Source organism: Melanaphis sacchari, unplaced genomic scaffold (assembly GCF_002803265.2).
Source record: "Melanaphis sacchari strain LSU unplaced genomic scaffold, SCAv2.0 Contig4_pilon_pilon, whole genome shotgun sequence".
NCBI lineage: Eukaryota > Metazoa > Arthropoda > Insecta > Hemiptera > Aphididae > Melanaphis > Melanaphis sacchari.
Window position 1 is genome coordinate 6,465,957 of NW_020271335.1, and position 10,914 is coordinate 6,476,870.

At 25.3% G+C, this 10,914-nt stretch overlaps 3 protein-coding genes across 3 annotated transcripts; 2 read left to right on the top strand and 1 right to left on the bottom strand.

Annotated features, from left to right (window-relative positions):
• Positions 1-1,953: 1,953 nt before the first annotated feature.
• Positions 1,954-5,960, bottom strand: LOC112599035 (solute carrier family 25 member 44). The gene is made up of 5 exons (XM_025345738.1): positions 5,530-5,960; positions 4,843-5,135; positions 3,476-3,662; positions 2,295-2,422; positions 1,954-2,156 (listed from the first exon to the last, which is right to left on the bottom strand). Exons 1-5 carry the CDS (start codon positions 5,711-5,713, stop codon positions 1,965-1,967), a joined length of 984 nt encoding a protein of 327 aa, XP_025201523.1. The 5' UTR covers positions 5,714-5,960; the 3' UTR covers positions 1,954-1,964.
• A 265-nt stretch (positions 5,961-6,225) lies between these two features.
• Positions 6,226-7,213, top strand: LOC112599036 (exosome complex component RRP46). The gene is made up of 5 exons (XM_025345739.1): positions 6,226-6,352; positions 6,419-6,532; positions 6,600-6,721; positions 6,786-6,926; positions 7,010-7,213. The coding sequence occupies exons 1-5, from the start codon at positions 6,280-6,282 to the stop codon at positions 7,193-7,195; spliced, it is 636 nt and encodes a 211-aa protein (XP_025201524.1). The 5' UTR covers positions 6,226-6,279; the 3' UTR covers positions 7,196-7,213.
• Positions 7,214-9,506: 2,293 nt separating this feature from the next.
• Positions 9,507-10,612, top strand: LOC112598992 (HIG1 domain family member 2A, mitochondrial). The gene is made up of 2 exons (XM_025345683.1): positions 9,507-9,884; positions 10,285-10,612. Exons 1-2 carry the CDS (start codon positions 9,728-9,730, stop codon positions 10,485-10,487), a joined length of 360 nt encoding a protein of 119 aa, XP_025201468.1. The 5' UTR covers positions 9,507-9,727; the 3' UTR covers positions 10,488-10,612.
• Positions 10,613-10,914: the final 302 nt, after the last annotated feature.

Below are 10,914 nucleotides of genomic sequence, written 5' to 3' on the forward strand. Positions count from 1 at the left end.
TTGAAGTTATATTAATGTATGAAGAAATTATATTGTTAGATAGGCCATCATATAGTTACACGGTTATTTTAAATGTAACATACTTTAATTTACATAAACTTATTTTTTATGGCATGTACTCCTTAAAAGAAAAACAATAAAAAAAAATTACAGTAAGTAATACTGATCTATAGGGCACGGATGTTGTTGCATTTGCAACTTTTCTTCTACTTTTCCAATTTATAGTTAAGTAAGTTTTATATGCGTTTCATATACGAATTCAAATATAAAAGTTTTAAGTGCAATTTTTTGGAATTTTTTCAATTTTGTTGAATTTACTCATTTATACAACTATTTTAACTATAGTCGAAACTCGACAGTCGCATAGATAAGATTATACTTTAATATATCCTGCCATAAAATGTAATTAGTAGTATAGTATATAGCAGGGGTCGGCAATTAAATTCTATGGAGGTCCAGAAAATCAAAAAAACAAATTTCGAGGGTCAGTAAAAACTAAAAACTTAGATATTAGTTAATAATTGTTGTATTATTGCAACTATTATTGTAAATAGCAATAAACGATAAAAACCATCGTAATCTCTAAATACATCATAAAATAGATAAAATATATATTATGTGTGGAAAACCGACATTATTAAAAAAATAAATATTTTTTGTGGTCCAATTATTTTTCCTTCACGGGCCGCCTATTGCCGACCACTGGTATATAGTAATAATGGTATCTTATTTTTATTTAGATAATATCAAGTTGGTTGATATTCAATGCAACACAAAAAATATTTATGAAATGTGACTGTTTAACTATTACAATTTGTTCTTCAGTCACTCTGTGAATTTTGAGCTTTCGTGTTCTATTATTGTTTTGTAAATATGCTGAAAATTAAGCCAACTATTTCCACTGTTTAAAAAAAATACATATCAGAATTTGGTGAGAATGTATTTTCATGTGATGAATCTGTACTTTTCTGTAAATTGTACGAAACAAAAGTAAATGCTGAACAGAGGTAAACAGTTACACACCATATTGAAACTGAAAAGCGTCAACGGGCGATTAATCGACAAAATACCACAAAAACATCTATATTGCAACTTCAGGTAACAAAATTAACAAAAAAAAAACATAATTTTCTAAAGACTTGTGTGAGGTCATGTTATCTGCCAATATTCTATTGCATAAAATTAATAACCCAGAATTTCGTTTATTTTTGGAAACATATACGAATAGACATTCCAAATGAATCTGTTACTTAAAAATTACGTAAATGACGTATACTCCGATAATTTAAATAAAATAAGAAATAATATAAAAGGAAATAAGATTTGTGTCTCAATTGATGAGACCAGTGATGTTAATGGAAGATATGTGGCTAACGTTATGATTGGAACACTTCAAACCGACCAACTAGGAAAAATGTATTTATTAAATACAGAAATACTTGATAAAGCAGATTATTCAACAATAATAAAATTATTCAATAAATCAATGTTCCTTCTTTGGCCCGATGGTATTCGACATGATAACATCTTTCTGTTTCTTATTGATGGAGCTTCATATATGATAAAAACAGGGACTACAATTAAAGCACTGTATTCAAAAATGATCCATGTCACTTGCTTGGCCCATGGTATATACCGAGTTGCAAAAGACATACGAGGAAAATTTCTAGATATAGATAAACTTATAGCTAAAATTAAACATATTATTCTTTCATTTACTTATTCTTTTTAAAAATAAAGTATCAGGTACGCCATTACCACCACAACCTATTATCATACGCTGGGGCACATGGATTGAGGCTGCATCATATTATTCTAAATATTTAATGAGGTAAAAAGTGTAGAGCAAGAACTTGATCCTGACGAAGCTGTTTCAATAAAAGATACACAAAATATTTTTACCCAAATTTTACTAGTTTTTTACTACTACAACATCCGTGTCCTACCGATCTGTATGATTCACACTACCACCGTACATGATCTTTATACTCATGAAGTACACTGACTCTTTTGATGCTCTCGTAACCTAAAATAATCGTAAAACTAAAACAAATTGACTGGACCAATCTGGCAGAAAGTCCTTTACTGAACATTAACATGCCCTCTTCTTTCCACAAGGCATTGAATGTACCAACAATAGAGTTTGTTCTTTGAACCTATATAATTAATTTTTTTTTTATTAATATAGTAGTATATTCCATTTGAGATTACAAAACAATTTTTATTGCAACTTGAAAAATCTCAATAAGTAGTTAAATAATATTTACCTAAGAGTGTAATTCAATTTATATTACCTGTAATCGTGCTCTTATTGTATCCATAGGATTTGTTATCAGAGTAGTAGTGAACCCAGCTAATACTCCTGAAATGCTTTGCAAAAATAAAAGTGAAGTGCTCACTGGACATCTTTTTTCAAGTTGATCTGATTATTAAAAAACATAACAATAATAAATAATTTATAATAACAAACAATGAACATTTTTATAACTGATCCACATAATATCTCATTATTTTTATGCGATTCCAGAGCTCCACTCTTTATAATTTTAAAAGTTTTCAATTTAGTATAGTGCTCATATAAAAATAATGTCAATCTATATAAAAAATATATTTAATTACATTCTACCAATCAACGTTTTATTAATTAAATCATTTAAATTACTAATTGTTCAACAATTTAAGTATATTAATAAAGTATTAAAGTATAAACAAATAATTAAATGAAGAAACAAGTTGGTCACTATAATGGTTAGTTTAGTTTTATAAATGATATAATCAGAAAAACTATTAATCATTATTTATATAAATATTATAAAATAAATATATCAAAAAATTAAGGTTATGAAGAAAATAGTAAATACAAAATAAAAAGTTGCTGAGAAATCTACAACAAAAATAGTATCAAAATATTAATAAATAAGTAGCAACTAGCAGGCCAAATATCAGTTTTAAATAATAATATTTTATGTAATAGAGTGCACACGAGTATAGGTATAAAATCATTTTCAAATACAAAATATAACTTTGACAAAGTTAGAAATAACAGGATATGTCAGAAAAAACATATTTCTTTCATACTATATATTGTATAATAAGTGCCCAATATCTCAAATAGAACCCCAAAATATTATTTAGATACATAAAAATCCTAGAAATACTAAGATTAATATTTGACACTATCTTATTAATAATAGGAGGATTAGAACAATAAGTAAAAAAAATAAAAATTAATCAATGAAAATTTTGCGTAGTTGTGTTAGATAACCAAACAAATGCCATCGATAAAAATAATATTATAGTAACACAGTATTGGATATTAAATAAAACAATTCAAATTATTTATTGAGTTAAATTATTAAATAAAATCAAAATTTATGTGTAATTGCTATTTGATTAGGTATTTAATGACTAAGTTAAAAAATTCAATTTAGAAAGTATTAGGCAATTATTTAATAAAATATCTAGTTGTAAACACCTTGAAATATTGTATAAAAACTCCACCATAAAGCACTATTTGGTGCATAAGTGCAAACCGAAGCCACATAACCTCTGTAGAATCCTTTAAACCCGTCTTGTTGATAAACACATTGAGCAATATCTAATGTGGTACGAAATTTTGATTTTGAAATGTCCAAGTGAATACCCAGTGGACGAAAATATATCTAAAATAAAATTACTTCAATTAAATAATTCAGTACAGTTATCAATAAAAACATAGTTCAATTAATGAAAACTATGATATAAATTTAATGTTGGGAACATCATTAATTGGTAATTAATCATAATCAATTACTTAGTTTTATCTTTAAAAATTTGCTACATTAGTAAATATTTATTTTAAATTATTCAACTATTTTTATATATTTTAAAATATATCTCCAATTAATTTATAATAAAGTTTAATTGAAATATTAGTAATTACCTATAACAAAAATAATGTGTATATACCAGTGTACAGCTGAACACTAGTCAATATGTGGTAATTATTGATAATATTTATACAATGGTATAATGAATCACACTTAACATATTCTAGTATTACTTCAATAAATAGTTAAATATGTAGAAAAATTAATTAAAAAATGATTTTATGTAATTAGTATAGGTACCTATGGATTATGAATTATATGGATGGAATTAAAATTTGATATATTATATGTATTAGCAAAAATAATATAAATACTTAAAATAACTAAAAAATTATTTTACATTATTTATAAATCAATAAATTATTATATAATACATGAAATAGTACTGCATACAGCATAATCATTAGATAATCAAATTTATTAGTAATAATGGCCATAATGAATAGATTAATAGATAAGAATTTACCATTTAGACCTTCAACTTATAAATACATAATAATTGTCTAACACCTAAATTAAAATTTAATATAACTAAAAGTGAGGAATAAAGATAAACTAGATTTTCATATAGATTATAAAATATTTATTACTAATACAAAAATCATTTTTATATAATAGAATTGTTATAATTACTTAATTCTATTATATTTAAATAATAAAGACTTAATTATAATTTATAAATAGTAGTATTTCTAAAGGATAGAAAAACTTACATAGATTTACATTTGCTTATTTTTTTTTTGAATATTTAAGATTATAGGTCAAAATGGCAACATTATCTTATGTAATGATTTTACACGACCAATAAAATAACTAAATTAAAAAGTTATTGATATTATTGATCACAATTAATAGATATAACTGTAATCAAATATTTCTAAAGATTTGAATTTTTAGTTAATAAAAATGCACTTTTTATCAAAAAAGGCACATAATTCGATAAACCAAATTTTAGAATATAAAACAGACTTACTATTTTATTTTTGTCTGTACTATTAGTTGATAAACCAAGCATCATCAAATGTTGGCTGACCACATCAAAAGGTACAATTATTGTTTGGCCAAAAACAGATGCCACACCTCCCGCGACCATTGATCTAATTTCAGGCCATTGTTGTAAATATGGAGCCGTCATATGCCTAGTTTGTTCGTATGCGCCAATATAAGCTGCACCAGATAATACTTGGGCAGAACTTACCCAAAATCCACGATAAAGTCCTGACATACCTTCTGTATGATAAATACGACTAGCGGCATCTAGCAAACCTAAAATTAAAATTTATACTGTAGTTAAATTAATTATTATAAAATAATGAATCAAACAGAATAATTAGCTTAAAAAAAAAAAAATAATAAAATATTAAAAGTTAATATTTATTTAAAAGGTTTATTTTTTTTTTTATGTGAATCTGATTCATTCCATTTCAAAATTGTATTGATATAAATACTTAAGAGGTTTTTAATAACAAAGTATTATACTGGTTTAAGACATATCATAAAAAATTATAGTCGTTTTGTTTAAAGTTATCTATTAACATATGTAGTACTTGTATAGTGTATACACTCTGTAATTCTGAACGGGTTGTCAAAAAAACTTGGTTATCATAAAAAGACAGAGTGGTCATTGTACTACCTTGTATATTAAAATAATCAATGTTACCTTTATACATTTCTCCATGTTTTTGAATTTGAAGTCTTGTTTTTATTAAAGTCAATGGATAGAGAGTACATCGAACACAAAATGAGCTTAACATACTTAATGGCAAAAATTTTGTCTTGTCCATCATATCCCATTCGATCGTTGAGACATGTAATCTTGAAGTTAACTTACTTGGTTCAGACATTTTTCTGTTATGTTTTTAGAGAAAATACAAAGCTTATATTAAATGTTAGAGCATATTTTATTCTATATTATTTACTTATATTTTAAGATAAACAGTTAAAAATAATTTTTTAAGCACTTGTAGATTAAAAACACAAAATTAAAAGATTTTAGGTAGGTACGCTTGTTTATTAGCATATTTAAACTTAAAATAATTAAATGCAATTTTATAGTTTTTAAAAGAGTCACAACATAAAAAAAAAAATAATTAACTAAATTTTATCTGAAAGTTTTGGGAACTTAACTACTTCAATACTACTGTGAAATATCAAGTAAATCAGTCAAAATAATCTTATATTCTTATCGTTAAATACGATAAATACGTTATGGTATCAATGAACCATACTCTATGACCGTATCATACTATCACTGTAACCAAATACCATGGCTTTTAGGTTAATATTTGTACATACATTTCTAAAATAAAGATTAAAAAATAAACAATTTAAATTTAAAACGTACATAGTACATACGAAACCAAATATTAAATTCAAAATTGTAAGAAGTAGGTATTTAAAACTAAAAAAAATGTCTGAAGATTTTATGAAATGTCAACTAGGCTTTTTAGGAAACACCGAAGGCTCAGCATATTTATCTCAAGGTAAATTGTTTAATGAATTTTGCATTTTATGAATGTTTATATTTTGGATACTTACTTTATATTTAGGTAAAAGTACTGTTTCTGTGTCGGTTGTTGGACCATTTGAACCCAAAGCTAGCAAATGTATGTACGACCGTGCTACTGTGGATGTGACTTTTAGACGAAAAACTGGAAGCATAAGTACTTATAGATTGATACTTAATATTAGTTGAGTAAAAATATAATTGAATATCTAAATTTATTACAGCTGTTCATGACAAAATGTTAGAAGGTATAATGCAATCAACATGTGAAAATTCCTTAATCGTTGAACAATATCCCAGGACAACAATTTCTGTAACAGTTCAAGAGATGCAGGACAGAGGAAATGTATGTGTAGTTTATTTTTTTAGTTTTAATTCAATAATTTCTTCATGATACAAATGTTGTTTAGTTATTGTCCACTTGCTTGAATGCTTCTTGTATGGCATTGGTGAATTCTGGTATTGCTATGCATCATTTGTATGCAGCTGTGAGTTGTGCAGTCACTGAGAACGAAGAAATCATTCTTAATCCAGACGAATCTCAAATAAATGTAATATCATTGTAACTGATGATTAAGTTAACTACCAAGTACCAGCTATATTAATAATATATACATTTAAATATTTTTTTCAGTCTTCTGTCGCATATTTTACACTAGTGTTTGCAAACTCTGAAACCAGGTTTCTGTTAACATCACATACCACCGGAGAATTTTCACAGAAAACATATATGGAATGTATGAATAAATGTTATGGAGCTAGTAAAGAAGTTTTTAAATTTTATGAAAATGTCATAAAAAAAAGTTATATTTTCAATTAAATGTCTAATATTTTACTGTTAGGCTTTTGTTACATTAAATGTTGATTATTTAAAAAAAAAAAAAAAAATTAAATACCTATTATTATTTATTTTTTATTGTGAACTTCTTAATATGCGATTAATAAATTTTCATACTATTAACTTTTTTGAACACCGTCTATTTAGAGTTTTAGACTAACAAGGATAAAAAGATAATTTTTTTGAATGTGGATATAAAGTTCTTTCTATTCTTCAAAACTTTTTATAATACATTTAAGTTATTATTGGTACTGGCTATTATTAATATACCTTGCTTTATTAATGTTTTAGTAAACTACAAATTTTAAAATAATATTTGTATAACATAAAATTTCAATTATTATCTATATTTTATACGAGATTAGTGAACACAGAGTGGTATCTTACTTTTTAGTAGCTTTAAGGTGTCATTGCTATTCTCGTTTGTAGACATTTGTTTAAAAAATTATCCCAAGATATTTTGTGAAGTCTGTAATTTATCTAAAAAGCATTCAATGAACCTACATAAAAATTAAAATATATTTTAACAAGATAATAGTTTACTACCTACAATGATTTTGAATATCTCTATAAATTTATAAAAAAATATTATAATACCTATGATTTATGGCATCAGAATATGAAAATTTAATTTCAATAGGGTTAATTAATAATTCAAAAAAAGTTTTTTTAATTCTTAGCTATTTTTATAAAGGCATTAAGCTTAAAAATATTTAATTGTTATATGTATCAAATAGTTATTTGTTGTAGTTTCATTCAAATTTAAATTATTCTTTTTTTTATTACCATCCCCATAACTTTCTAAGAATATTATATCTATGTTTTAATTAAATTATTATGTACCTAGGTAGGTAACTATTATTTGTTATTTTTAAAATACCTTGTCATACATTTTGCAAATTCACGTAAATTTAGCCATTTGGATGACATTAGGTAGAATTGTAGAAATGTTAAGCATCATATGATCATAAATCTGAATTGTTTTATTTTTTTTTACCAAGCTCTAAATAATTTATTCTTGATAGGGTATATTCTCGGACATAAATTATGTCAATTTATTTTGAATTAGATTATAAATTGTGATGGATATTTAAATATCAATCTGATGTCTGCGAAATGGCTATTAAATTAAAACCTTCGTTATGCTATGTTCAAATCGTTACAGCTTACAAGAGTACAAATCAAAAGACGTCAATGAATAAATATATTCTCTGACTTATGTGTGAAAGATGTATTTAAGATATTAAAGGTACTACATAGACGATAGACAGTACTACACTTACATACATGTCTATAATTTATTTGTGAATAATCATTATGTAGGAAAAAACACTTTAGTTATAGTCCTAACTTCTTGTTAGGAAACCAAATTTTTGTAATTTCAACAGAACTTGAAGCCATTATTGTTTTTCTTTCTAATAAATACAAATAACCGTAAGTGTGTGAGACAAGGAGCGTACTTGGAAATTTTTCAAAGAGAGGTTCACATTTTTAAAATATTAAACAATTATGTGATTAAAAAAACAACAAACATATTGATTTATTAACTTAAAAATTAAATAAAGTGTTAATATTACATTAATTTTAATATAAATAATATAATTTACTAGTATAATCTGTGGTGTTTGCACCTTAAGCATTCAGTTAATTAATGGGGGGGGGGGAAGTCTAGACCCGGAAACCCTCCCTTGGGTATTTCTCTGTATGAGTAGCTGCCTATCGTAAAACGCCTTAAGATCAAGAATTACCGTCATTAACTAAAATTAAATTTATGAACATTGAACGTGGTATTCAATACAATAATTGTATTATTCTGTTATTGCTAACACAAGCTTCTTTATTTCTTTATGGATCGCCAAGTAATAAAATATTAATTAACTGTCTGGTTTCTAATACCATTAGTACTGATAAATTACCGGGTAAATTATGATCACTTATTGGTTCCATTAAACTATTTACATTTAAATTTCAACTGATTTATTCCAATTCTTTTGTTTTCATTAAAACATCTTTCTATTATTACTGGTTTTGAAAAATATTGTTTCCATTAACGGTATAATACATTAATCGTTTTTTCATAAAAATGTTGTTTGGGTGATATGTTTTTTGAGAACAAAAACAACACTACAACACACGACTATTGGATCAAATGGCAAATGCATTGTGGATTGTGGAACTGATGAAGTGGTGAGTGAAGATATTATCATATCTCGGGTCCTTATCATTTTTCGGACTAGTGCTTATCACTCCATATTATTTATTCTGTTATTATTATTGTTATCAGTGAAAATTTCCTCGTATGGTGTAAGACCACTAAACCTGATGTAAGACCTAAAAAGTGCAACAACACTAACAGCTAAGGAAATTATTGGAATTTATTGTTGTATCTGTTTAACATTTTTTATGAGTGATAATTTCGTTAAATATTGTATTTGAATTAAACTTATGCAATACTTCATTGTATAAATAGAAAAAAAGTAATTAAAAGCTATATTCTGTGTTAAAAGTATCAAAATGGCAGATTCTAAAAAAAATAACGATGCAGCTTTGGAATGGTTGAAATTGAAAACGGACAAAGGCCAAAAACCAGATTATCAAATTAGAGCTGAAATGGAAGATGTTGGCAATAAATTTTTGAGAAAATTTAAAGAAAACCCATTCGTCCCTATTGGTAAGTCAATTTACAAATTAATAATCAAGAGGAAAAAATAAGTTTTCTCAATTTTTAAATTTCATAATATTTCATAAAGGTCATAAGTTGATACAGAAATATACAGATACACTGTATTATAGTTACTTTTATGACTGAGTCATGACAAGAATGCTGTTCTGATGACTGATTTGCTGGATTTATTCCTTCATAGTGAATGTTAATTTAACTATCACATGTAATAATAAATTGTTATGGTTTTTCTTCTAGGTAAATAATTCTTTTTTTTTTTAAATTTTTTTCATGACTAATTTCTGTAGTTTTTATTAGTATAAAATATTTTAAATATTGCTAAACTTTAAATACCTGTCTACAATAATATTTGTAAAAAATGTTGTATAAGTTTTTTTTTCATTTCTAGGTGCATTGGTCACTGTTGGTTTTTTAGGTGTAGGTCTAAAGAGTATGTATGATGGTAACAGAGTGAGATCTCAAATGATGATGCGAGGACGTATTGCAGCTCAAGGAGTTACTATAATAGCTATATTGGGTGGTCTGTTTTATCAAGGAATGACAGCATTGAAAGAAACCGAAGAAGAGACTCATGAAACTGGCTTAAAATAATGATTTCAGCCATGTTACATATTGTTTTACAGTCCAATTATTTGTCGTTGTTTTTGTATAACTTATAAACTTTACATTTTACATAGAATTACTTGTTTGCACCTTATTTAAAAATGAGCGTTTGCATTTATCTACATATGTATATAATATATTATTAGATAATTAAAAAATATGACGTTTTTAATTAAAAAAACAATTTTGCATATCTTTAACTTATTGAAGTAGGATATTGGAGTATATGATAAATTAATAGCTGAATATTTGATTCCATTTTTCATAATAGTATATTTTTAATTACTCAAAAGATGTGTACCTAAAATTACTTTTAATTTATATAGATCACTATCTATCATGTTGTCATTTTGATTAAATGATTTTTCAATTTTCTTACACTATTAAAATTTTTTTATTTTTTTGGTAAATAATA

Bases quoted from the DNA above. Each gene is read 5' to 3' on its own strand.
- LOC112599035 (XM_025345738.1), bottom strand. From the start codon at position 5,713: ATGTCTGAACCAAGTAAGTTAACTTCAAGATTACATGTCTCAACGATC. The intron at 5,136-5,529 runs GTAACATTGATT...TTTTAATTTTAG, and splicing joins ACATGGAGAAATGTATAAAG to GTTTGCTAGATGCCGCTAGT. The intron at 2,423-3,475 runs GTGTTTACAACT...TTTAATAATCAG, and splicing joins TTTTTATACAATATTTCAAG to ATCAACTTGAAAAAAGATGT.
- LOC112599036 (XM_025345739.1), top strand. From the start codon at position 6,280: ATGTCTGAAGATTTTATGAAATGTCAACTAGGCTTTTTAGGAAACACC. The intron at 6,533-6,599 runs GTACTTATAGAT...AATTTATTACAG, and splicing joins ACGAAAAACTGGAAGCATAA to CTGTTCATGACAAAATGTTA. The intron at 6,927-7,009 runs GTAATATCATTG...TATTTTTTTCAG, and splicing joins CAGACGAATCTCAAATAAAT to TCTTCTGTCGCATATTTTAC.
- LOC112598992 (XM_025345683.1), top strand. From the start codon at position 9,728: ATGGCAGATTCTAAAAAAAATAACGATGCAGCTTTGGAATGGTTGAAA. The intron at 9,885-10,284 runs GTAAGTCAATTT...TTTCATTTCTAG, and splicing joins AAACCCATTCGTCCCTATTG to GTGCATTGGTCACTGTTGGT.